The 24,610-nt window shown below is 42.8% G+C and overlaps 1 protein-coding gene across 1 annotated transcript in view; it reads right to left on the bottom strand.

Moving 5' to 3' along the window:
* Positions 1 to 24,610, bottom strand: part of TGFBR2 (transforming growth factor beta receptor 2) — a 96,775-nt gene that overhangs the window by 11,930 nt on the left and 60,235 nt on the right. The window contains exons 4-5 of the mRNA XM_082639742.1: positions 12,680 to 13,479; positions 10,872 to 11,013 (exon numbers count right to left, since the gene is read on the bottom strand). Of these exons, the coding sequence (XP_082495868.1) occupies positions 10,872 to 11,013; positions 12,680 to 13,479 (942 nt within the window). The remainder of the gene's footprint in view (positions 1 to 10,871; positions 11,014 to 12,679; positions 13,480 to 24,610) is intronic.

The raw sequence follows: 24,610 nt of genomic DNA on the forward strand, positions 1-24,610 counted from the left end.
CCAGTAGTGGGATTGCTAGGTCAACACGGGAGTTCTAACAGTCTGTCTTGCCTCTAGAGGAGATGACTACTGTGCAATTCGTGCTCCAGAGCTCCCCCTGGGATAAAGCTGATGGTGGTGGAGATGGAGAAAAATGAGACTGTTGCATTTTTCTTTTTGTGCCTTTGATCAAATAATGTGAAGAACTGCAGAGAAAGCAAGTCAGAAGGTGAGTGGGGTTAGTTCAGAGAGTGCCATCTTTTAAAATAAATAACATCTTTTAAAAATTTTGGGGCCTCCCTGGTGGCGCAGTGGTTGAGAGTCCGCCTGCCGATGCAGGGGATACGGGTTCGTGCCCCGGTCTGGGAGGATCCCATATGCCGCGGAGCGGCTGGGCCCGTGAGCCATGGCCGCTGAGCCTGCGCATCCGGAGCCTGTGCTCCGCAACGGGAGAGGCCACAACAGTGAGAGGCCCGCGTACGGAAAAAAAAAAAAAAAAAAAAAAAAAAAAATTTTGGAAATGCCTCTAAGAAAAAAAAGCAAACAGCTTAGAGAGTAAGATCGAGTTTAGCACTTTTAAAAAAAAGTGCTAATGGTATGCATCATAAGTAGGGGTATTATTTGTTGTGTTTACCCCAGACCCATCATAAACCAGACATGAGGACTTGGAAAAGAGACATCAACTCTTTATGCCTCAGTTTCTGTATCCACAAAACAAGAGAAAGCGCAAGTGCTGGCCATCATTAACAAAGTCCTCCCTTGGTACTCGTGGGGCGTTGGTTCCAGGACCAGAGGCAGATACCAATATCTGCAGATGCACAAGCCCCATATTTGCCCCTCTGTATATGCGAGCTTTGCATCCACGATTCAAGCAACCGTGGACTGTAAACACGGTACAAGATCCGTGAGTGGCTGGATCCACATATGCCGAACCGCGGATGCCGGCCGAGGGCACGCTTACTACCCTAGGATGCTGGCCACAGCGCTCAGCACTCACGCTGTGCACCCACGCTGGCTCAAGTCCAAGAGGGTCAGGCCAGCAACTGGGGTCCACCCTCCCAACGTGCCCCAAGGGCAGCCCTCAATCAGCAGCAGATGGGGGTTGGAAGATAAACCAGGCTTCCTTGAGCTGGGGGTGTGATGCTGAGGTGCACGCGGGCTCTGTGCACTGCCAGGGTCCCCAGTGGGATCATGCTCTGGTTGTCCCCGTGGTGACCTGCCTGCTAGCACAGGGCTCATCAGCTCCCTCCCCTTCCTGACTCACTGCGTGTTCCTTCTCTCTGTGGCTTTTCCTGCCCTCTTTTTCCTGCAGAACGCTCAGCTTGGGCTCCTGTTCCAGGACCCGAGGCACCCAACCCAAGGCAGACGCCCCGCTCACCAATGGCAGGACCACCTGCTGGGACCAGGCTCCCTCTCGCGCCTCAGCTGGCTGCCTCCCTATAGGCGCAACAGGGACCTTGGGATTTCCTTGAGGGCCTCACACAGCCTCTGTTCTAAGAAACTTTTAGATCTCTCTGCTCTTCTTCCCACCCCCATCCCATCCTCCCCTCAGTCCTTTCACTGAGGGCCACCGCCCCATCCCGGCCCCACAGCATCTCTTTGTCTGGCTGGAGGCTCTCAGGAGAAAAAGTCTGCCGTCTCCGGCTCTGGAGCGCAGAGGGGACCCAGGCAGCGGAGATGCTCACTCCCTGAAAGTCAGCATCTGGTCTGCAGCTGCTATTTTGATCGTGGTTCCAACTTCATAGAGCCATGAAGTTGTTGGCAGTTTTCCCCTGAGCACAACCCTGACTTTTATATCTGCCCTCCTTCCAAATTATCCTGCCTGGAAATGCAGGCAGATGAAGACTGCGATCCCAGGCTCTCTTCACTCCTCTCCCACCCCTCTTTTTTTTCTTCCCTCCTTTCCTTTTGATTCTTTTGCATGTTTTGTCTGCCTCACAGGCTGCAGCAAGCTGGGGTTGTGTTTCTCCTCTTGTGAAAATACTTGCTCAGCTGGCTGCTGTGTGTCAGCTGCTATTCAAAGGCCGACATGGCCAGGGATTTGGAAGTCAGCCAGCCTGGGGGCCCGGTTGGCTGGGGTGACGTGAATATTGTGCCTGCTGTGCTCCCAGAGGGGGCCCTGAAGGACCCACCTTCCTCCGCTTCCCACACACCACACACGGTGCAAACACTTGCATGGACACCAGACAAGCCGAAAGCCAGGACAGAGACTTCTTTGTAGAAGAGAACAACTCTCCTGATTTGTCCTGGAGGGATGGTGAGTTCATGGCTTTCCTCCTTCTTTATAAAACAGTAACACACTGGCCACCTCCTTCCATTTGTTCCCTCCTCAAGCAACTCTGAAAAACCTATTTTCTTGGTTTCTCTTTTCTGTACTTTCAGATGACCCAAGTGCCTGAAATAACAACCCCTGTTATTAGCTATCCCCTAACTCTGTTTTGTTTATCTTTCTGCAATCATCACACACACACCCAGCCCAGTCCTTAAGTTATGATTTTATATCTATTCATGCAGTACTTGTCTTTCTAGCATAGTAGTTCTTCATTAGGCACCCAGTCCCTTGAGGACAGGGACTCTTTTTTTTTCTAGTGCTGCATCCTTAGCATTTTCTTTTAATTTTTATTTTAAATTGGACTACAGTTGATTTACAATTTGTGTTAGTTTCAGGCATACAGCAAAGTGACTCAGTTATACATATACATATATCTATTCTTTTTCAGATTCTTTTCCTTTAGAGGTTATTTCAGAATACTAAGCAGAGTTCCCTGTGCTTAGTATTTTTTTTCCTTTGAGGTCATACTGTACATTTCTCAGGTATTATTATTATTTTTTAATTAATTAATTTATTTATTTTTGGCTGCATTGGGTCTTTGTTGCTGCACACGGGCTTTCTCTAGTTGCAGCGAGCAGGGGCTACACTTTGTTGTGGTGCGCAGGCTTCTCACTGCTGTGGCTTCTCTTGTTATGGAGCATGGGCTCTAGGTGTGCGAGCTTCAGTGGTTGTGGCTCGCAGGCTCTAGAGCGCAGGCTCAGTAGTTGTGGCACACGGGCTAAGTTGCTCCACAGCATGTGGGATCTTCCGGACCAGGGCTCGAACCCGTGTCTCCTGCTTTGGCAGATTCTTAACCATTGAGCCACCAGCAGGTCCTTGTTGATGATCTATTTAAACTATAGTAGTGTGTATATGTCAATCCCAAACTCCCAATTTATCACTCCCTGCCGGCCAGCCTTGTTCCTTTGGTAACTATAAGTGTGTTTTCTAAGTCTGTTTCTGTTTTGTAAATAAGTTCATTTGTATCATTTTTTTTTAGAATCCACATATAAGCAATATCATAGGATATTTGTCTTTCTCTGTCTTATTTCATTTACTATGATAAGCTCCAGGTCCACCCATGTTGCTGCAAATGGCATTATTTCATTCTTTTTAATGGCTGAGTAATATTCAATTGTATATATGTACCACATCTTCTTTATCCATTCATCTGTTGATGGACATTTAGGTTACTTCTGTGTCTTGATTATTATAAACAGCGCTACAATGAACATTGGGGTACACGTATCCTTTTGACCCATGGTTTTCCCTGGATATATGCCCAGGAGTGGGATTGCTGGATCATATGATAGCTCTATTTTTAGTTTTGTAAGGAACCTCCATACTGGTCTCCATAGTGGCTGCACCAATTTACATTCCCACCAGCACTGCAAGAGGGTTCCCTTTTCTCCACACCCTCTCCAACATTTATTGTTTGTAGACTTTTTGGTGATGGTCATTCTGACTGGTGTGAAGTGATATCTCATTGTAGTTTCAATTTGCACTTCTCTAATAATTAGTAATGCTGAGTATCTTTTCATGTGCCTCTTTGCCATCTGTATGTCTTCTTTGGAGAAATGTCTATTTAGGATCTTTTGCCCATTTTTTGATTGGGTTTTTTTTTTTTTTTTTTTGGATATTGAGCTGCATGAGCTGCTTGTATATTTTGGAGATTAATCCCTGTTGATCGCATCATTTGCAAATATTTTCTCCCATTCTGTGGGTTGTCTTTTCATTTTGTTTATGTTCTCTTCTGCTGTGCAAAAGCTTTTGAGTTTAATTAGGTCCCATTTGTTTATTTTTGTTTTTATTTCCATTACTCTAGGAGACGGATCAAAAAAGATATTGCTGCAATTTATGTCAGAGACTGTTCTTCCTATGTTTTCCTCTAAGAGTTTTATAGTGTACAGTCTTACATTTAGGTTTTTAATCCATTTTGAGTTTATTTTTGGTGTTAAAGAATGTTCTAATTTCATTCTTTTACATGTAGCATTCCAGTTTACCCAGCACCACTTATTGAAGAGACTGTCTTTTCTCCATTGTATAGTCTTGCCTCCTTTGTTGTACATTAATTGACCACAGGTGTGTGGTTTCATTTCTGGGCTTTCCATCCTGTTCCATTGACCTATATTTCTGGTTTTGTGCTAGTACCATACTGTTTTGATGACTGGAGCTTTATGGTATAGTCTGAAGTCAGGGAGCCTGATTCCTCTGGCTCTGTTTTTCTTTTTCAAGATTGCTTTGGCTATTCAGGGCCTTTTGTATCTCCATACAAATTTTAAGATTTTTTGTTCCAGTTCTGTGAAAAATGCCATTGGTAATTTGATAGGGACTGCATTGAATCTGTAGATTGCCTTGGGCAGTACAGTCATTTTGACAATATTGATTCTTCCAATCCAAGAACATGGTATATCTTTCCATCTGTATGTGTCATCTTTGAGTTATTTCATCACCATCGTAGTTTCTTCAATACAGGTCTTTTGCCTCCTTAGGTAAGTTTATTCCTAGGTATTTTATTATTTTTGATGCGATGGTAAATGGGATTGTTTCCTTAATTTCTCTTTCTGACCTTTTGTTGTTAGTGTATAGGAATGCAACAGATTTCTGTGTATCAATTTTGTATCCTGCAACTTTACCAAATACATTGATGAGCTCTAGTAGTCTTCTGGTAACATCTTTAGGATTTTCTATGTATAGTATCATGTTATTTGCAAACAGTGATAGTTTTCCTTCTTTTCTAATGTAGATTCTTTTTCTTTTTCAGCTCTGATTGCCATGGCTAGAACTTCCAAAACTATGGTGAATAAAAGTGGTGAGTGGACACCCTTGTCTTGTTCCTGATCTTAACAGTGAAAAGCTGAAAGCATTTCCTCAGAGCATGATATTAGCTGTAGGTTTGTCATATACGGCCTTAACTATGTTGACGTATGTTTCCTCTAGGCCCACCTTCTGGAGAGTTTTCATCATAAATTGGTGTTGAATTTTGTCCAAAGCTTTTCTACATCTATTGAGATGATCATATGGTTTTTATTCTTTAAATTATTATTGTGGTGTACCATACTGATTGATTTGCAGATATTGAAAAATCCTTGTATCCCTGAGATAAATCCCACTTGACTGTGGTGTATGAAAATTCTTTTTTAGGTAGATTGCCTATCTTCACTTTACTTAGTTGTTCTCCCGGGGTATCTTGTTCCTTCATCTGGGACATATTCATCTGCCATCTCTTTGTGTAACTTTCTGTGATTGTGGTTTCTGTTCCGCAGGCTGCAGGGTTTTATTTCTTCTTGCTTCTGCTGTCTGCCCCTGGTGGATAAGGCTGGTTCAATGGGCTTGTGCCAGCTTCCTGGTGGGAGGGACTGGTACCTGCCCACTGGTGGCTGGAGCTGGGTCTTGTCCCTCTGGTGGGCAGGCTTTTGTCAAGGGGTGTGTTTAGCAGGAAGCTATGGGCTCAGGAAGATTTTAGACAGCTTTTCTGCTGACGGGTGGGGCTGTGTCCCCACCCTGTTGTTTGTTTGTCCTGAGGTGTCCCAGCATTGGAGCCTACAGGCTGTTGGGTGGGGCCAGGTCTTGGTGAGAAAATGGTGGCCTCCAGGAGGGCTCACGCCAATGAGTACTCACCAGAACTACCACCACCAGTGTCTTTGTCCCCGAAGTGAGCCAGAGCCACACCCTACCCGCAAAGGAGACCCTCTAATAATAGCAGGTAGGTCTGGCCCAGGCTCTCATGAGGTCACTGCTTTTTCCCCTGGGTCCTGATGTGCACGAAACCTTGTGTGCACCCTCCAAGAGTGGAGTTTCTGTTTTCCCCATTCCTGTGGAATTCCTGCAATCAAACCCCACTGGCCTTCAGAGCAGATGCTCTGGGGGCTCCTGATGCCAGACCCCCAGGCTGGGGAGCCTGATGTGGTGCTCAGAACTTTCACTCATGTGGGAGAACTTCTGCCATATAATTATTTTCTAGTTTGTGTGTTGCCCACCCGATGGGTATGGGATTTGATTTTATCACGATTGCATCCCTCCTACCATCTTGTTGTGGCTTCTTTGTCTTTGGATGTAGTATATCTTTTTTGGTAGCCTCCAGCATTTTTTTATCAATGTTTGTTCAGCAGTTAGTTGTGATTTTGGTGTTTTTGTGAGGGAGGTGAGCTCACATCCTTCTACTCTGCCATCTCCTGAGAGTCTCTATACCCTCAGCACTTTGAGTAATGCCTTCCATGCAGTAGGTACTCAATAAATTTTGGTTTAGTGAATGAAAGAATGAATAGATATATCTTCAGAGAAATAAGGATAAGGAAGTTATCTCAGACTTCAAGGCACTGAGGCTGTAACACACTACAGCATTTAATAGCCTTGGGATTCTTTTAAGAGACTCACCCAGAGGTGAGAGGAAAGTCAACCACTGGAAATGTTCAGAAGTGAGGCCATCACTGAATGTTCCCCAAGTGTGTGGCTGTCTTGCCAGAAGCTTCCAGAAAGGCTTCGAGTCAAAGGCCACAATACACAGAGTAGCACTGACTACCCCCTTCTGTAAAAATAATAATGGTAGTCCTAGCTGCCATGGGCTATACATGCTCTCCATTGGTCAGGCCAACACTGTACTAGGAAGGTTAGGGCCTGTGGGCCAGAGCCAGACAACAGGGCTCTGATGCTTGTCTCTACAACCTTCCCACCTCCTAAGACCTCAGTTTTCCCATCTGTAAAATGGAGCTAGTAACAGCACACCCTTCAAAAAGTCCTTGGTAGATGGAATGAGTTGTTCCATGAAGCAACTGCTTATGTAACGGCAGTTATCGTTTCTCGGTGGCCTTCTTCATCTGGACCAAACCTACTTCTACCAGAAAGTCTTTCCCTTTTGACGACTCTCTTCATTTATTACAACCCGTCTCTTGAGCTCCTAGGTGGAATCTTGTGGTAAGGGAGCTGGACCAACTGGCTTCCAAAGAGTGCTATTACCACCTCTGCATTTTCTCATCTGAGGAGAGTGCGGCTTCTCCAGCATTGTGTTGTCTCTTGTTTGTGTTTCCTCTGTACTTCTTGCACAGAGAGGATACTTCGGAGCCTCATTGTTCCTTTGAGAGCTGACCTAACCCTCCTTGCCTGACCCTACTGTTGAACTCCCTTTAGCCAATCTGGGCACTCAGTCTCTTGTCCCCTGCCTTGCCTGTAAAAAAGTCTCCTTCAGTGTTCCAGGCCCAGTAAATAGTACGAGACAAAGCCTAGCACTAAGACCTGTGATAAACACAGAGAGAAGCAGGCGAGGCCTGCTGGGCATCCATGCCAAGAGTTTGGGCTCAGCCCTGAGAACAGAACAGAGTCACTCGAGTCAGGAAAGCTGAGATTTCACCTTCTCCTCCTGCAAGACCGTCCTTTGATGCCTAGTCTCCTGCTTCATTCAGTTAGATGTCCTGCTACTCAGAATAAATGGGAGAGAATATCAGTGGATCTATATTGTGAAATAAAATATCAATCTATAACTCATCACACTGAGGTAAGCATTTTCCACATTTCCTTTTCTGAAATGAGACTGTCCGTGAAAAATAGTAATTACATATGCTGTATTTTCAAGTCACAGAAAGAAGTTTAAGCTTCAGAAAAGCCCTTTTATATCCTGCCCTCTCTCTGTATAAATTAAAGTGTAATATCAACTAGAGGAATATTGTCTATTTTATGTGTAAGGTAAGAAATGTGTCTGAATGTGCTAAGTTTTTAAAAGTAAAGGAGAAAAAAAAAGTCTGTTTCATCAGTAGGCAGCAAGCTTGGAAATACTTGTCCTTCCATCTGTGTTTGTACAACAGGTTAGAGGGAACACACCCTAACTTCCCTTAGGAGGTACTAACTTCAATGTACCCTCTAAGTGGCTCTTTAAATATAAAAGTCTCTGTAATTAAGACTAGGCTGAAAATCTGCCTTCATGGTTTTTGAAGCACAGGCACAAAAAAACAGAAAACAAAACAGAAAAAAACAGTACTTTTAAAAGAAGGCAAAAGAAAGGGTTTAATACATGAGTTCATGCACTTAATCAAGTGAAGGGCTGTCTGCTGGACAAAAGTGAGGATAGACAAAGAACTTTGATTTTTGCAGCCTGAGCGGAGATGGGAGGAACAGTACTGTGGGCTTAAGATCAAACAAAATGAAAACCGGGATGGCCTCTTTCCGGTTCCCTAAAGCTGTCTGTTCTTATCCTAAAGGTTATGAAAGGTTTTTTGAGGCTTGCTGAACAAATGGGACCCTGTTCCTTCCTTGGGAAAACTTATTTATACTGTATCCGTTTTTAGACCTTGTAAAAGTTGGTGAACTCGGTTCTTCCCCGTTAGCCTGAATTCTTCCACACTCAGCAAATATCCACAGGAAAGGGCGTCAGGCATTGATAACCATGGAAGCAGGGAGCTCACATCAGGCCTTAAGAAGCTGGCGGCACTGCCAGAGGGGAAGACAGGGACACAGTCTCCAGCTCACGTTTATAGAATGACGGGGCTTGAAAGGATAAGAGAGATACCGAAAACGAGGTAAATTTATTCTGAGACGATGACAACAGCATCATCGTCTCTTCTGACACAACTCACGCTGGTCTGGTCTAAGGATTCATTTTCGAGCTGTCAAAGCTTTCAAGCACAAAATGATTCTCAGTGGCTGAAACTTGATTAAACAAATTTCACTGTGCAAGAAAAAACTGTTACTTTTGGAAGTGCTATGGGGGAAGACATCTCAGGCAGGAAACCAGAAAATAACAGGGTCAGCCAGACAGGAAGTGCCATCCCCATGCAAGGACCCAGGGAAACAGGTGATGGGACAGCAAGGCTCCCAGCAGGACCCATCCTAGAGAGTCAGCTAAGAAAGTTCTCAAAAGGAGGAATTATCAGAGCAGGAAATGGTGCCAACCAGATCCACCTGGAGCAAAATGCTAGGTAGTTTGGCCCAGTGACCAAAGCTGTTAAATCTAAGCGACAAAATAAATATTGGTAATATTAAATACCCGTAGAATAAGATATATATCCACAACTTCACACTCATATAAATACATAGTAAAATGAATAAATAAAAGGGGCTGGTGAGAGAAAGGATATTTCGTAAGCAGAATATCTATGAATAAATGTAGAAGGGATAAGAAAAATAGAAAATCACCATTAGGCAAATATTACAGTAATAATTGTAGCTGGCAAGAACTACTGATGGACCCTAGAATTAGCAGGTAAAATAATGGTAAAAAAACAGGTCTAGTCTCCTTACTAAACAGGTGTTTAGTAGAAACAGGTCAAAGTGCCTTCCCACAAGATTTGTATTAATTACAAATGGAAAAGGTAGTCTTTACAGGGAGAAATGTGGAGACACCTTCACCACGTGATGAGATTGGACAGCACACTGGCATCTCCGCCCACATGTGACACCCTGAGTAGGGCTCAACATCATTTCTGTGGTATTCTTGCCTAAAAATGCACAACCTCAATCTAATCATGAGAAAACATCAGAAAAACCCAAAGTGACAGACAGGCTATAAAATACCTGGTCTGAATTCTTCCCAAGTGTCAAGGTCACGAAAGAAACACAGATTGAGCAACCATCACACATCAAAGGAGACTGAGGTGGCCTGGACACTAAGGTAACATGGAATCCTGGAGTGGATCCTGTTCCCCATTACTAGGGGCTTGGAAATACAAGTTAGTCCTATAGATTAATTAAAGACATGGTACCAATGTCAATGTCCAATCTTCCGCAGCTGTGCTTGGTTTAGGTAAGGTGTTAGCACAAGGGGAAGCTGGGTGAAGAGCGTATGGGAACTCCCTGTGCTACTCACGCAGTGATTCTGTGTGTCTAACATTATTACAAAACAAAGGCTTAAAATTGTTAGCTTGACTTGACTTAGCATCTAGCCAGGACCAGGTTGGGATACATCAGTTTTCTAAGGTGAGACCTAAGACCTTGACGGAAACCACTGAGAGAAGGGTCAGAAAAGGGTAAAGTGATGTGGACATTAGCCAGTCCCATTTCCAAGAAGATCAGGGGACAGTGCTCTCTAAAACAATGACATCCCCCCGTACCCCTGAAGAATACTGCATTCCTCAATAACCTCTCTCCATTAGATTTTTCAAAATCTAAACAAATATGTCAAACCATTTTGCTTGTTTTGTTCAACAAAGGAAAGTTATGTCCATAAAAGTAAATTTTGAGTCAAATCCAGTTCCTGTACCATATAATTCTGAAAAACCTTAAAATACAAAAAGAAACAAAAGTCAGATACTTTTCTGAATCATGGTACCCATTTGATAAGCAGAAATAATTCTTATAAATATTACTAGTGTTCATCTCTTGCCAGATATGTAAATATCTGTGGTGCAATGGGTCAAGAGGAAAGTAATTATAAACTTCAGGAAAGGAGATAAAATGCTTTATGCTCCAAACCTGGCTTTCAGCTATAAAGCCTAGGCTTTTTAGCACCATTCCGGATCGTTCTGGAATAGCTGTGTCCTACCAGCTCTCAATGAGCACTCTGTATCCCTGGAACCATGTGGAAGCAAAGAGCACGACATAGCGCTCGAAGGCACGTGAGGCACCACTGCACCGCGACAGTGTCCATGCCTACCTCCCACTGCGCTGCAGCGAGACGTCATCTCCCAGAGCACCAGGGCCATGGAGTAGACATCTGTCTGCTTGAAGGACTCGACATTCTCCAGATTCATCCTGGACTCTAGGACCTCTGGAGCCATGTATCTCGCCGTTCCCACCTAAAGCAAAAACAGACATTGAGGCCCATCACTGAATTCCAGCTGCATACCTATTTTCAAAATATAGCTGATGTTTGTCCCCTACACGGGTAGTGGACCTTTAAAAAGCACAATGCTTTTTAAAGTAACAAGACCTGCACAGAAAGGTACAGCTTATGTAATGATTTTTTTAAAAATAGGTGTTCTCTCCCTGAAAATCCTTTAGTGAATATCACAAAATAAAAATGCCATAATAAAGAAATGCCAAAACCCAGAGCTGCTTTGTTTAGCCCCGTGACATATGTCATCATATCACGTATACAATAACATCCTTGAACCTGAGTGACCACATCAGTGATATTTTTGATGTTGATTTTTGTTTTTGCAAATTAAATATTTTTTCACCCTTGTAACTCCAAGATTTGTGGTGAAATAATAATTGCCATTAATTTTTTGTCACTTGAGAATTGTCTTAATCTTCTTTGTTTACCCCATGGCACATTCTAGTGTGCCAAGAATGTCGTATAATTACATAAAATCTCTGCTAAATTGAATTGTATGAAAGTATTTCCATTAAGAGCCCAAACCTGGTCATTTTATAATTTTGATGGGCATGCTATGTAGTTTTATTTGAATGATGACTGGTAGTATGAAAACACTGCGATACATAGGAACATAGAAGAAATGCTTCTGGGGAAAAAAAATCGCTTGAATGTTTGATAATGCAGCTTGTATAGACTGACTAAATAACAATGAAATCCTACCTTCCCAAGGATCCAGGGAATGTCAAGTGAGTTGATAATATCACCCCAAATAACGCTTCTTACTGGCATGCATTAGAAGAAATTTTTCTTTTTAATAGGTCATTGCATGACTTGTTACCCTGGCACAGTAATCTGTCCATGTTTCAACATGTTTATCTCTACACTTGGATGTGTGGCCATGGACCCGGAGAGCTGCCTGTGCAGTGACTAGATGCTTCAAAAGCACTCCCCTCAGCCTGGTTAGAGGAAACAACGGTGCTCTCAACACTTCACTCTAATCCACAGCCAAGCTTCTGGCATGTGAAACATAGAGAATGACGGTAATGTTAGTATCTAATAGCTCCTTAACCAAAAAGGTTTCAATTTTAATCTGTGAGATGCTTCAGAAGAGGAACTCTTCCTTCACCCAGTCCGTCACTCACTCTACAAATACTTATTGGTCACTTTCCCTGTTCAAGGCCTTGTGATGGATGTGACCAAATAGATGTGGATTTGGACTTCAAGGAGACTGCCTTCTAGAATGGTAAAAAAAAAAAAAAAAACCAAAACCAAAAAAAAACCAATATAAGGACCAAGAGTACAGAATAGCAAGGGCTGAGTACAACCCTAAGATAAAGATAAGAGATACAGGAAAAAGATAGAGATACAGTACTAGCAGTGTTCGAAGCAAAGGAAAATAATGTCCAAATGGAAGAGAAATGAGGACTGACTCAAGGAGAAATGCCTGTCCTAAGCTGGTAAGGATCTAGAGAACCAGGGAGAGAAATGCTGCTGGTTGGCAGAGGTAGCCTGGCACGAGAGCGGGGTGCACTCAGGATTAACTGGATTCCCTGGACCAGTGTCAGAGTGCAGGCCTGATGGAGATGAGAGGGAGGGGTGCCAGTAGCAAGGGGAGGGGCCCAAGGGGGCCGGGGCTGCCCTACCTGCCCACTGTTGGCCAGGTCATCCACAGACAGAGTGGGGTCCAGCCGCAGGGAGAGGCCGAAGTCACAGAGGCAGCAGGTGAGGTCTCCCTTGACCAGGATGTTGGAGCTCTTGAGGTCCCTGTGCACGATGGGCATCTTGGGTCGGCCGCACAGCGTGTGGTCGCTGTGCAGGTGCGCGATGCCACGGGCCAGCGAGCCGCCCAGCCTGCGCAGGTCCTCCCAGCTGATGACGTGGCGCGTCAGGTACTCCTGCAAGTTGCCCTTGGCGTGGAAGGCGGTGATCAGCCAGTACTGCTTGCCCAGCTCCGTCTTGCGCTCCTCAGCTGTCAGGAACTGCAGGATGTTCTCGTGCTTGAGGTTGATGTCCGAGAAGATGTCCTTCTCCGTCTTCCAGGAGGCATATTCTTCATAGGGGAAGATCTTGACGGCCACGGTCTCAAACTGCTCAGATGTGTTCTGCCTCAACTTGGCCTTGTAGACCTCGGCGAAGCGCCCTTTGCCCACCAGGGTGTCCAGCTCAATGGGCAGCAACTCCGTGTTGTGATTGATGTTGTTGGCGCAGGTGGAGCTGATGTCGGAGCGGTCATCCTCCAGGATGATGGCCAGGTGCTCACTGAACTCCATCAGCTTGCGCGGCTTGCCCGAGTCCCAGGCCGGGCTCAGCTTCTGCTGCCGGTGGACGCGGTAGCAGTAGAAGGTGACGATGACGGCAATGGCGATGCCCAGCGGTGGCAGGAGGCTGACACCTGTCACTTGGAAGATGACCAACAGCAAGTCAGGGTTGTTGGTGGCGTATTCTGAGGTGGAAACAAAGGAGAGAAGGAGCTGGGTCAGCAGGTGTGCACTGGAAGGAAGTGGTCCACACTCCAAGCATCGTACGTTTTACCTTCAGCATAGTTTTTGTGGACAGCATATGGTGAGTTTTTATTACAGGCATGGATGCTAGTGTGCACTTGTCCAGTCTTGCCTGCCTCTGGCCATCTAGTCAGTATCTCCTACTCTTCCCTCAAAATTCATCTTAGAAATCAAAACTCAACATCAACCAATCAGAGAATTGTGTACGAGCTAATCACATACCCTGGGATACCCCTCCCATGCCTGGTCTTTAAAAATGGTTTGCTGGCAGTATTCACAATAGCCAGGACATAAAAACAACCTAAATGTCCATCGACAGAGGAATGGATAAAGAAGATGTGGTACATATATACAATAGAATATTACTCAGCCATAAAAAAGAATGAAATAATGCCATTTGCGGCAACATGGATGGACCTAGACATGATCATACTAAATGAAGTAAATCAGAAAGATAAAGACAAAAACCATATGATATCATTTACATGTGGAATCTAAAATATGGCACAAATGAACTTATCCATAAAACAGAAACAGACTCACAGACACAGAGAACAGGCTTGTGGTTGCCAAGGGGTAGGGGAGGTGGGAGACGGATGGATTGGGAGTTTGGGGTTGGCAGATGCAAACCATTATATATAAAATAGATAAACAACAAGTTCCTACTGTATAGCACAGGGAACTACATTCAATCTCCTGGGATAAACCATAATGGAAAAGAATATTAAAAAAAGGATGTAGCTATATGTATAACTGAATCACTTTGCTGGACAGCAGAAATTAGCACAACATTGCAAATCAACTATACTTCAATTAAAAAGACGCTTTGCTGAAACCCTTCGGGAGATTTGGGGGTTTGGGGGTGGGGTGGGCATGAGCTACCTGTTCTCCTTGCATGGCCCTGCAATAAATCTTTCTCTGCTAAAAAAAAAACCAAAAAAAAAACACAAAACCCCCCCACAAAACTCAGCTTAAACGTCACTCCCTAAAGGAAATTTAGGAAAACATTCTATTTTATATATTCTCATAGCATGCCACATTTTTCCTGTGCAACAAGTGAGCACAATTTGAGTTAAATAACTATGACTACATTTATTGGTTTCACATCTGCCTTTCCCTACTTTCCCCACCCCAGCAGACTGAGAGCTCTATGCTGCCAGGGACCATGCCTTTCTTCTCCATGACTGTAACCAGCACTTAGCACAGATGAGGGCCTTAATAAGTGTTGAATAAATGGATGAAGCATTTACTGAGTGTTCACTAAGCTCCAAGCACTGCAGGTTTTGGGGATACAGAAAATGACAACTCCTGCCTCCAGAGTGCTCATGTATATGGTATCTCATGAAAACAGAGAGACAGCCACAGTCCTGCCGCAGTCTGTGCTCTTTTGTAAACTCTAACTTGTCCTGTTCTGCTCAACACCCAGGCTACCATGAAACATCAGCTCTGGGCCTACTGGTCTGTGGCAAGGGTCTCTTTGGAAGTCAGTTACCTTATATCCCCCTAATGTTTCTCTTTTCAGTGTCATGTGATTTATAGCTTCATAGAACAGGGATATTTAGTAGCAATAATGGAAACATTAGTGAGAGAAGTTATAGAAGGGAAGTGCAGGCCAGTTTCCTGACTGGGACCACTGAGGCAGGCTCTGTGGGGGATGGAGAAGAGCCCTTATCACCAGCTAAGTAACTACAATGTCTTGTTCCTCAAACTTTGATTCATGAGCTGGCCTTGGTTGGCTCTGGTTAAATAGTTTTCTTCTTGGGAAGAACGTGGATGGAGATGCTCAGTGGGCAAGAGTCAGGGAAACACAGTTCTAGTTCAGGGAGAGCTTTGTGCTAGCCTGTCTCCACTGGAAACGGATGCCAGAATTCTATTACTTTATCAGTCATTCATTTTCTCTCAAAGGTGCCCACTAAGGAGCAGTCCTCATGCTCAGAAGCTAGATCCATTCATTAAACACAGCACTACTGAGGTCCTACTAGGGGATGGGACAGCCCTCAAAGTGGGGATGACCCAGCAGAGAAATTAGAATGTGTCTACACCTGCCTGGCAACATCCAGCCGTCTGGGATGGAAGCTAATGCGTGCCCCCATCTGTGCTGGAGTGTGGGGAAAGACAGAGAGACAGGGATGGCACAGCGGTAAGGACTGTCAGCTGGCCAGTGAAGGATGGGAAGCAGTCAATGATGGAAGAAGGAATGTTATGTGAAGAAGTAAGAATACAGGATCTACCTGAGGAAGAGCGGGAGTCCCAAACTGACAACTGTGCACAAAGGAATAGAGAGGAAAGTTTGGGTAGGTGGTTTGGGACCAGACATCATGTCCAAGGATGGATTCATAATTATATAATTGGCAGTATTCACCTACTGGCGGTGTATTTTAAAAAGTGATGAGACTACAGTCCAGGTGGAACAGAGATAATCTCTCAAAGGGAACCCATTACCTAAATGGTATTTGATGCCTTCACTTAATGAAGCACAGAGAGAAATGAAACTAAGACGATGTCAAGTGGCACTATGATTAACTACCTATTCTTAAGGGAAGTTCTAAGTGGAAATGCCAACTTCTACTGACTATTCTAGATGAAAGCCTTAGGTCTTACATCTATTTATGCCACTAAAAACATGAAAAGTGCCCACAAACATCAGAATTTCAGCAACCAAAAGGAAAAAAAAATCACTGTTTTGGAGGAAGATACATGAATGTATTAAAAAGAATAGACAAATTCGACAAGGTAGCAGGATACAAGATTAACATACAGAAATTGGTTGCATTTCTTTACACTAACAATGAAATATCAGAAGGTGAATGTAAATAAACAATCCCTTTTAAAAGCACATCAAAAAAAATAAATAAATAACAACTTAGCAATAAACTTCACCACAGAGGTGAAAGACTTAATATGCTGAGAACTACAAAACATTAATAAAAGAAATTAAAGATGAATCAAAGAAATGGAAGATATCCCATGCTCTTGGATTGGAAGAATTAATACTATTAAAATGGCAATACTACCCAAAGCAATCTACAGATTTAATGTGACCCCCATCAAATTACCCCTGACATTTTCAAAGAACTAGAACAAAAAATCCTAAAATTTATATGGAACCATAAAAGACCCAGCCAAAGCAAACCTGAGGAAAACAAAGCAGGAGGCATAACCTTCCCAGACTTCTACAAAGCTACAGCAATCAAAACAGCATGGTATTGGCACAAAAAGAGACATACAGATCAATGGAACAGAATACAGTGCCCAGAAAAAAACTCACACACCTACAGTCAATTAATCTTCAACAAAGGAGGCAAGAATATAAAATGGGAAAAAGATAGTCTCTTCAGCAAGTGGTGCTGAGAATGTTAGACAGCTGCATGTAAATCAGTGAAGTTAGAACACACCCTCACACCATACACAAAAATAAACTCAAAATGGCTTAAAGACTGAAACATAAGACATGACACCATAAAACTCCTAGAAGAGATCATAGGCAAAAAATTCTTTGACATAAATTGTACCAATGTTTTCTTAGGTCAGTCTCCCAAGGCAATAGAAATAAAAACAAAAATAAACAAATGGGACCTAATCAAACTTACAAGCTTTTGTACAGCAAAGGAAACCATAAGCAAAACAAAAAGAAAACCTACAGAATGGGAGAAAATATCTGCAAAGATGTGACTGACTGACAGGGGCTTAATTTCCAAAATATCCAAACAACTCATACAACTCAACAACAACAACAAAAAAAACCCAATCAAAAAATGGGCACAAGGGCTTCCCTGGTGGCGCAGTGGTTGAGAGTCCGCCTGCCGATGCAGGGGACATGGGTTCATGCCCTGGTCCGGGAAGATCCCACATGCCACGGAGCGGCTGGGCCCGTAAGCCATGGCCGCTGAGCCTGCGCGTCTGGAGCCTGTGCTCCGCAACGGGAGAGGCCACAACAGTGAGAGGCCCACGTACCGCAAAAAAAAAAGAAAAAAAATGGGCACAAGACCTAAATAGACATTTCTCCAGAGAAGACATACAGGTGGCCAACTGGCACATGAAAATGCTCAACACTGCTAATTTTTAGAGAAATGTAAATTAAAACTACAGTGAGGTACCACCTCATACCAGTCAGAATGCCCATCATTAAAAAGTCTACAATTAACAAATGCTGGAGAGGGTGCAGATAAAAGGGAACCCTGTTACACTGCTGGTGGGAATGTAAATTGGTGCAGCCACTATGGAAAACAGTATGGAGATTCCTCAAAAAACAAAAACTAGAGTCACCATATGATACAGCAATCCCACTCCTGGGCATATACTCTAACAAAACTATAATTCAAAAAGATGCATGCACCCCTATGTACATAGCAGCACTATTTACAATAGCCAAGATATGGAAACAACCTAAATGTCCATCAACAGATGAATGGATAAAGAAGATGTAGTGTGTGTCTCACACACAATGGAATATTAGCCATCAAAAAGAATAAAGGGGCTTCCCTGGTGGCGCAGTGGTTGGGAATCTGCCTGCCAATGCAGAGGACACGGGTTCGAGCCCTGGTCTGGGAAGAGCCCACATGCCGCGGAGCAATTAGCCCCGTGAGCCACAATTACTGAGCCTGCGCGTTTGGAGCCTGTGCTCCACAACAAGAGAGGCCACGATAGTGAGAGGCCTGCGCACCGCGATGAAGAGTGGCCCCCACTTGCCACAACTGGAGAAAGCCCTCGCACAGAAACGAAGACCCAACACAGCCATAAATAAATAAATAAACAAATAAATAAATAAAATCCTAAGAGCCCCTTCTAATTGTAGTCCTGAAACAAGCCTGCAGAACTGTGTGGCTGGGGGGAGGGGTGGCCCTTTAAAAAAAAAAAAAGAATAAAATAATGCCATTTTTCAGCAACATGGATGGACCTAGAGATTATCACACTAAGTGAAGTAAGTCAGACAGAGAAAGACAAATACCATATGATATCACTTATATGTGGAATCTAAAATACGATACAAATCAACATATCTACGAAACAAAAACAGACTCACAGATATAGACAACAGACTTGCCAAGGGGGAGGGGTGGGAGGGGCAGGAAGGAATGGGAGTTTGGGATTAGCAGAGGCAAACTATGGATAAACAACAAGTCCTACTATATAGCACAAGGAACTATATTCAATATCCTGTGTCAAACCATAATGGAAAAGAATATGAAAAAAGAATATATATGTCTGTATAACTGAGTCACTTTGCTGTACAGAAGAAATTAGCACAACATTGTAAATCAACTATACTTCAATAAAATTTTAAAGAATAGGAAGAAGGAAACAATTTGGTGATTGAATCTTGAAAACCTAAGTTCTTACACTGTCAGGCTTGAGTGGGACCCAAGGCAGGTGGGACTAGAGGCTTCAGTGTGGTGGGACAAAGTGATTACAAGAAAGATTGGAACTACAAGTGAAATAGAAGATCTTGTGCAGAAGTATGGATGGTCTCTCTTGTCCAGCAAAGAATGAACCTGGAGATCAAGATTGAGGGGACAGCTGAAATGATATTGAGATGCAGCAGAAAATAAGGTTCTCCTCCTATAACTCCACCTCTACTATCGGGACTATCCAATGGGCATGTTTTCTTCAGGTGGCCACTTGTCTTTAACAACATAAAATGTCTTATAAATAAATGGGTTTGATTCTCTGATTGCTTGTTCTTCCGATGAAAAAGTAAGCTCTACAAGGGTAAATCCACACATATTATCACCAGGCTCTACCCAGCAGCTGACTCAGGGCAGGGCACTTAGGTACTCAGCAAATGTTTCCTGTAGAAGCTGAATGAATGATTACTTATGTGGGACAATATCCCTCCCATTCTTGTATAAAGAAGACGTGGTACATATATACAATGATGGAATACTACTCAGCCATAAAAAGAATGAAATAATGCCATTTGCAGAAACATGGATGGACCTAGAGATTATCATACTAAGTGAAGTAAGTCATTAAGAGAAAGACAAATACCATGTGGTATCACTTACATGTGGTATCTAAAATATGACACAAATGAACCTATCTATGAAACAGAAACAGAATCACGGACATAGAGAACACTGCCAAGGGGGAGGGGGGTGGGGGAGGGATGGAGTGGGAGGCTGGGATTAGCAGATGTAAGCTTTTATATATAGAATGGATAAACAACAGGGTCTCTATAGCACAGAGAACTATATTCAATATCCTGTGATAAACCATAATGGAAAAGAATATAAAAAAAAGAATGTATATATATATATATATATATATGTATGTATAACTGAATCACTTTTCTGTATAGCAGAAATTAACACAACATTGTAAGTCAACTACACTTCAATTGAAAAAAACATCCCTCCCATTCTTTATGCTCTACAGCAGGGGTTGGCAAACTATGGCCCCAGGGCCCACAGGCTGCTCTTATACAGCCTCAAGAGCTGTGAATTTTTCATTTTTAAAGGGTCGTTTAAATACAAAAAGAAACTAAGTAGTTCATACAACAGAGATCATATCTGGCCCAGAAAGCCTAAACTATTTACTGCCTGGCCCTTTACAGAAAAAGTTTACTAGCCCCTCTTCTATTGGTGTTATTTTAACAACCTGCAATGCATTGGCAGAATTTGGAGAGAATTCATTCTGGTCCAATGTGAATATTCTTTTACATATGAGAAAACAACACAATGAAAAAATTTTAAATATTAACTGCATAATTACTCAGCTATGTCTCCAATTCATTAAAGGGTGTAAAATGTCCAAATGAACTGTTCATGTATCACTGATAATTTTATTTTCTAATTCCTGTCCATATATGTAAAAGGGTCTTCCTTGCTGATTTCTAGTCTTCTTCAGGCTAAGGGAAACAGAAAAACAGAAATCTCCTTTAATTTATTAATTGAAGAAGACTCTAGAAATCCCCCTTTCAATGTCAGAAACCAAAGTATTACTTTCCCCTCAAATTTCCTTTGATTTCTTTTTGAAAACCTACAGGTAAAAATGTGGTGAGGAAGGAATTATCTATTAACATCTGTCAATCTTGAAACTTCAAAGCATGGTGAAAAACCCTAACAATAGCAAATCAGGCTGAAAGGAACTTTGGGATGTGGCTTTATCTAAACCAAAGCCACCCACACACTCTCAGAGTTAACCCTTGAGCTGCTCCTAGAAAAACCAACAGCTATAGCTATAGTAGGTACAAGCTAGCTTCTCCTTTACTCAGAGACCAGCAGGAAGTATTTCTTTTTGCCAGACCCCAGTTACACAGAAACTCATAACTATCGAATACAAATTATGTACTTCTCTGTGTGCCAAGAGTTTTATATAATATTTATACTTAATTGAAAGAAAAACCCTATGAGGTAGATACTGCTATTATTATAAACCCAATTTTTCAGATAGGGAAGCTAAGGGTCAGACAGTTTAAATAATTTCTCTTAACTGTTTGATTAGAGACCCCCGCTCTTAACCCCATGCCATACTGTCTCTAAACTTCACATCAGTGGGAGCTGATTAAGAATGACTTCATACAAGCTCTCAATTTGATAAAGTGGTTTTCTTCACTGGGGGCTGGACTAAGTGATTTCACGGCCGTCCACTAAGGTTTAACTCTAAACTATGGGCAGTTCTCAGACAATGTGTCGGGTGTGCAGACTGTTCCCCTTGGCTCTTAACTAAGAACCAGAGTGGACTAGTGTTCTTGCAAATATGCATCTTTTCCCTGCCTGGGAAGGAAAAGTCTCACACAAGGAAGAACCCTAAAATCTTTCACAGGACCTAGAATGTAGGGCACTCAAGATATGGAACCCTCCATGAATTGTTTCTTGGACACACAGGTAACCAGTGCTCAAAAGGTGATGTTCACATGACACTCCCTTGTTATGTAACACTGAGCCACACAGAGTTCTGGGGGGCATTACAAACAAGGGGAACTTTTCCAGAGTTCATACACACGCAGCTCTCCACTGTTAACAGCAGACTTTCTTAGCCTGGGCTCCAGAGATAGACTTCTGGGAGTGTGTAAATTTAAATGGGCAAAATGACATCTTTTTATTTTCTCTAACCTTTAACTACAATTTCACATTTCCCAGCATTAGTGACACCTATGACTTTGTCACCAAGAGAAACCACAGATATTTTCATGCCGCTTTACATGTGTTGCAGAGGCCTCGGTGAATCCTTTATATTCATCGCTTAGCCATTTCAATTTGTTCGATCTGATGCTAGATCTTGTTATTTAAACCATTACTATAGAAGTAAATATTACTACATCACAACTTCATTTTTTTAATATTTGATAATTGTATTACACTATGTTTGATCTTCTTTGAACTCCTGTGTATTCTATTTTATGCATTTGAAGACATCACTGTGAAGAGATCCACAGGCTTTGCCAGACGTCCCAGAAGTACAGGGCACACACATAAAACCAGAGAGCCCTGGGCAGAGTGAAGGCATCAAGCCCTAGCCTCTCTGCCAGGATTTCCTAGAGCAGAGATTTCCAGACTCATCTGTTTCTCTGGGAAGTTAGTAAGGAAGGATACGGGTGCCAGTGACGGATCCTCCGTCATTGGTGGACAAGGGGATTCTATCATGTGTGAGGGGAGCTCTGCAGTGGAAAAGGATGGGAAATTCTCCTCTGAACTCTCTTAAGGACACCAGAGATAACTCCCCTATCATGGGCTTTATCGAACTGGGGAAAGATCATTCACTTTATCAGCAGCATCTCACTTTATTTCTTCAACAGCCAAGTCAGGTTCTGTTCATTGCCCTGGTTTATAGAGGAGGCTACTGAGGAAGGAAGGGAGGGATGAAGGGAGGCAGGGAGGGGAGGAGAGGGGTGGGGAGAGAGGGAGAGAGGGAGGGAGGGAGGGAGGGAGAGAGAGAGGGAGGGAGAGAGAGGGAGGGAGGGAGAGAGGAAGGGAGGGAGAGAGAGAAAGGCGAAGTGGGGGGGGGATGAGAGGCAGAAGGGGGAGTGTGTGAGAGAGAGAGAGAGAGAGGGAAGGGAAGAAAGAAGGGAAAAAAGAAAGAAAGAAACCGAGAGGAGCCTGTTTCCCACGGGTCTGAGCGGCTCCAGAGCCCTTGTTCTTTCCACACCACCAAGATGTCTCCCTAGCAATGAACCAAAGGCCCGTTTAATAATTCCAAAATTTTCCAACCAAATGTGTCCCACATAGAGGAGCCAAACTGACTTGCAAATAAGGAGCCATTTGCAAATGTCAGAATCTTGATAAATAAATAGCTTTTAAGGACAAATGTCAAAGATAAATGTTAGTACACCATTAAAAAAAAAAAAAAACACACACTGGCAGAAAACCTCAAGGGGAAATTCCTTGGTATAGGTTCCTCCAGAATGACTTAAATAAGTTAAAGAAAAAAAAAGTAAATAAGTTGCCTAATCACACACACACAGGCAGGCACACACATGCAACACAATGGAAACATGTAGCTCCCAGGCTCTTTCAAGTCCTCTCTGAGGCCCAAATCCAACACTGATTACCAAAAGGAACTTAAAACTGAATCTCTATAATTCTTTTTTTTTTTTTCAAAAAATCACATAGTAAAAAGGACATTAAATTAAGGCCAAGAGTAAAAATGCCTATGCGGGTTGGTTAATGCATCTTGATAAAAACCAAATTAACAAAGCTGAATTTGACAGATGGGATCCTACTTTAATATTTGAATTAGTTCTGCAATTCCTCCACTCAATGAAGAGTTTGGGCAAAAATTTACCAAGACAGTAATTTATCCAAGACACAGAAAGGGATACAGATGCTCGTTTTCTGTACACCTCAGTGCGTTGGTGAACACTGCAAGACAACCACAGAGATGCTTGAAGTTGGCAGTGACACGCTAACCACAGAGATTTTCACACGCCAACATGTTCATCTAAAGCAACAGGCTGAGATCCAAAGAAGGAAACTGTGCTCAAGAGAGATACGCTGGTGGGAAAGGAGAATTTCCTGTCTCAAGTCATTAATTAAGTCAAGTTAATTGTAATATTTAAAAGCACAGCATTCATTTACTGAGAACCTACTAAATGCCAAACACTGGGTTTCACGTGGATTATTTTGAACCCCTGCAGCCACACTGCTAGATCTGAATCAGTTCCCATTTCCTAGACGTGCAGATGGAAGCCTGTGTGTACAGTGAGCTGCGGTCTTTGCAGAGGAGGCTGGTGTGGCAGTTAGTGGCGAGTTGGAGGGGCAGTGTGTCATCCAACAGAGGCTTCAATATGAGCATTTAGACAAAGGACAAGATTACACAACCAAAGAAAAGAGAAGGAAAGAGAGAGTAAAGATGAAAGTTGAAATCAGTGGAATAGAAAACAAAGTTACAAGAGGGAGAATCAACAATACCCTGAATGGGTTGTATCATGATCAACACAACACGTAAACCTCAGTGAGACTGATACATAGCCAAGGGCAAAGGCCCGGAGAAAGAATCACGGGCACAGCCAAGACTCAAGGGATCTGAAAAACTTCTCCAATAAGTTTGAAAACTTAAAACAATATTGGTCAAAGTCCTAAAAGTTTATATGTGTAACTTACTAAAACTGACCCAAGAAAAACCTGAATAATCTTACAAACATTAAAGAAACTGAGTAGTTAAAAATCTTCCACAGTATAACCCTATTTTTTTAATCTTTAAGCCTTTTACTGTCAAATTTCTTAGTATCAGTGACTGAATACACACGTCAGAATTTTATTTTTGTGGAATTGTCAACCCCCTAAAAAAACTTCCTACAATAAAAATGCCAGTGGAAATCTTACAAAAATGTTTAATCATAGTCTAAACAACTGGGAACCATCAGATAAATCCAGAATGTGCCTCTATAACATCAATGGCCCACCTGTTTCAAGTCAGAGTCACAAAAAAAAAGAAACACACTGAAGAGGCAAAATAACCAAATGCCATGCATGGTCCTTGACTGGAACAGCAGAAACCCCACTGCTTTGAGGAAATTTGAATGTGGACTGTAATACACCCACACACCCACCCCCAGTGCCTCCCCACACACATAGAAATGAGAAGATGATAAAATGTTAACACATGGTAAATAGAAAGGGAAAGGGTATACAG

Source organism: Mesoplodon mirus (genome assembly GCF_964341445.2).
Source record: "Mesoplodon mirus genome assembly, chromosome: 12".
Taxonomy (NCBI): Eukaryota; Metazoa; Chordata; class Mammalia; order Artiodactyla; family Ziphiidae; genus Mesoplodon; species Mesoplodon mirus.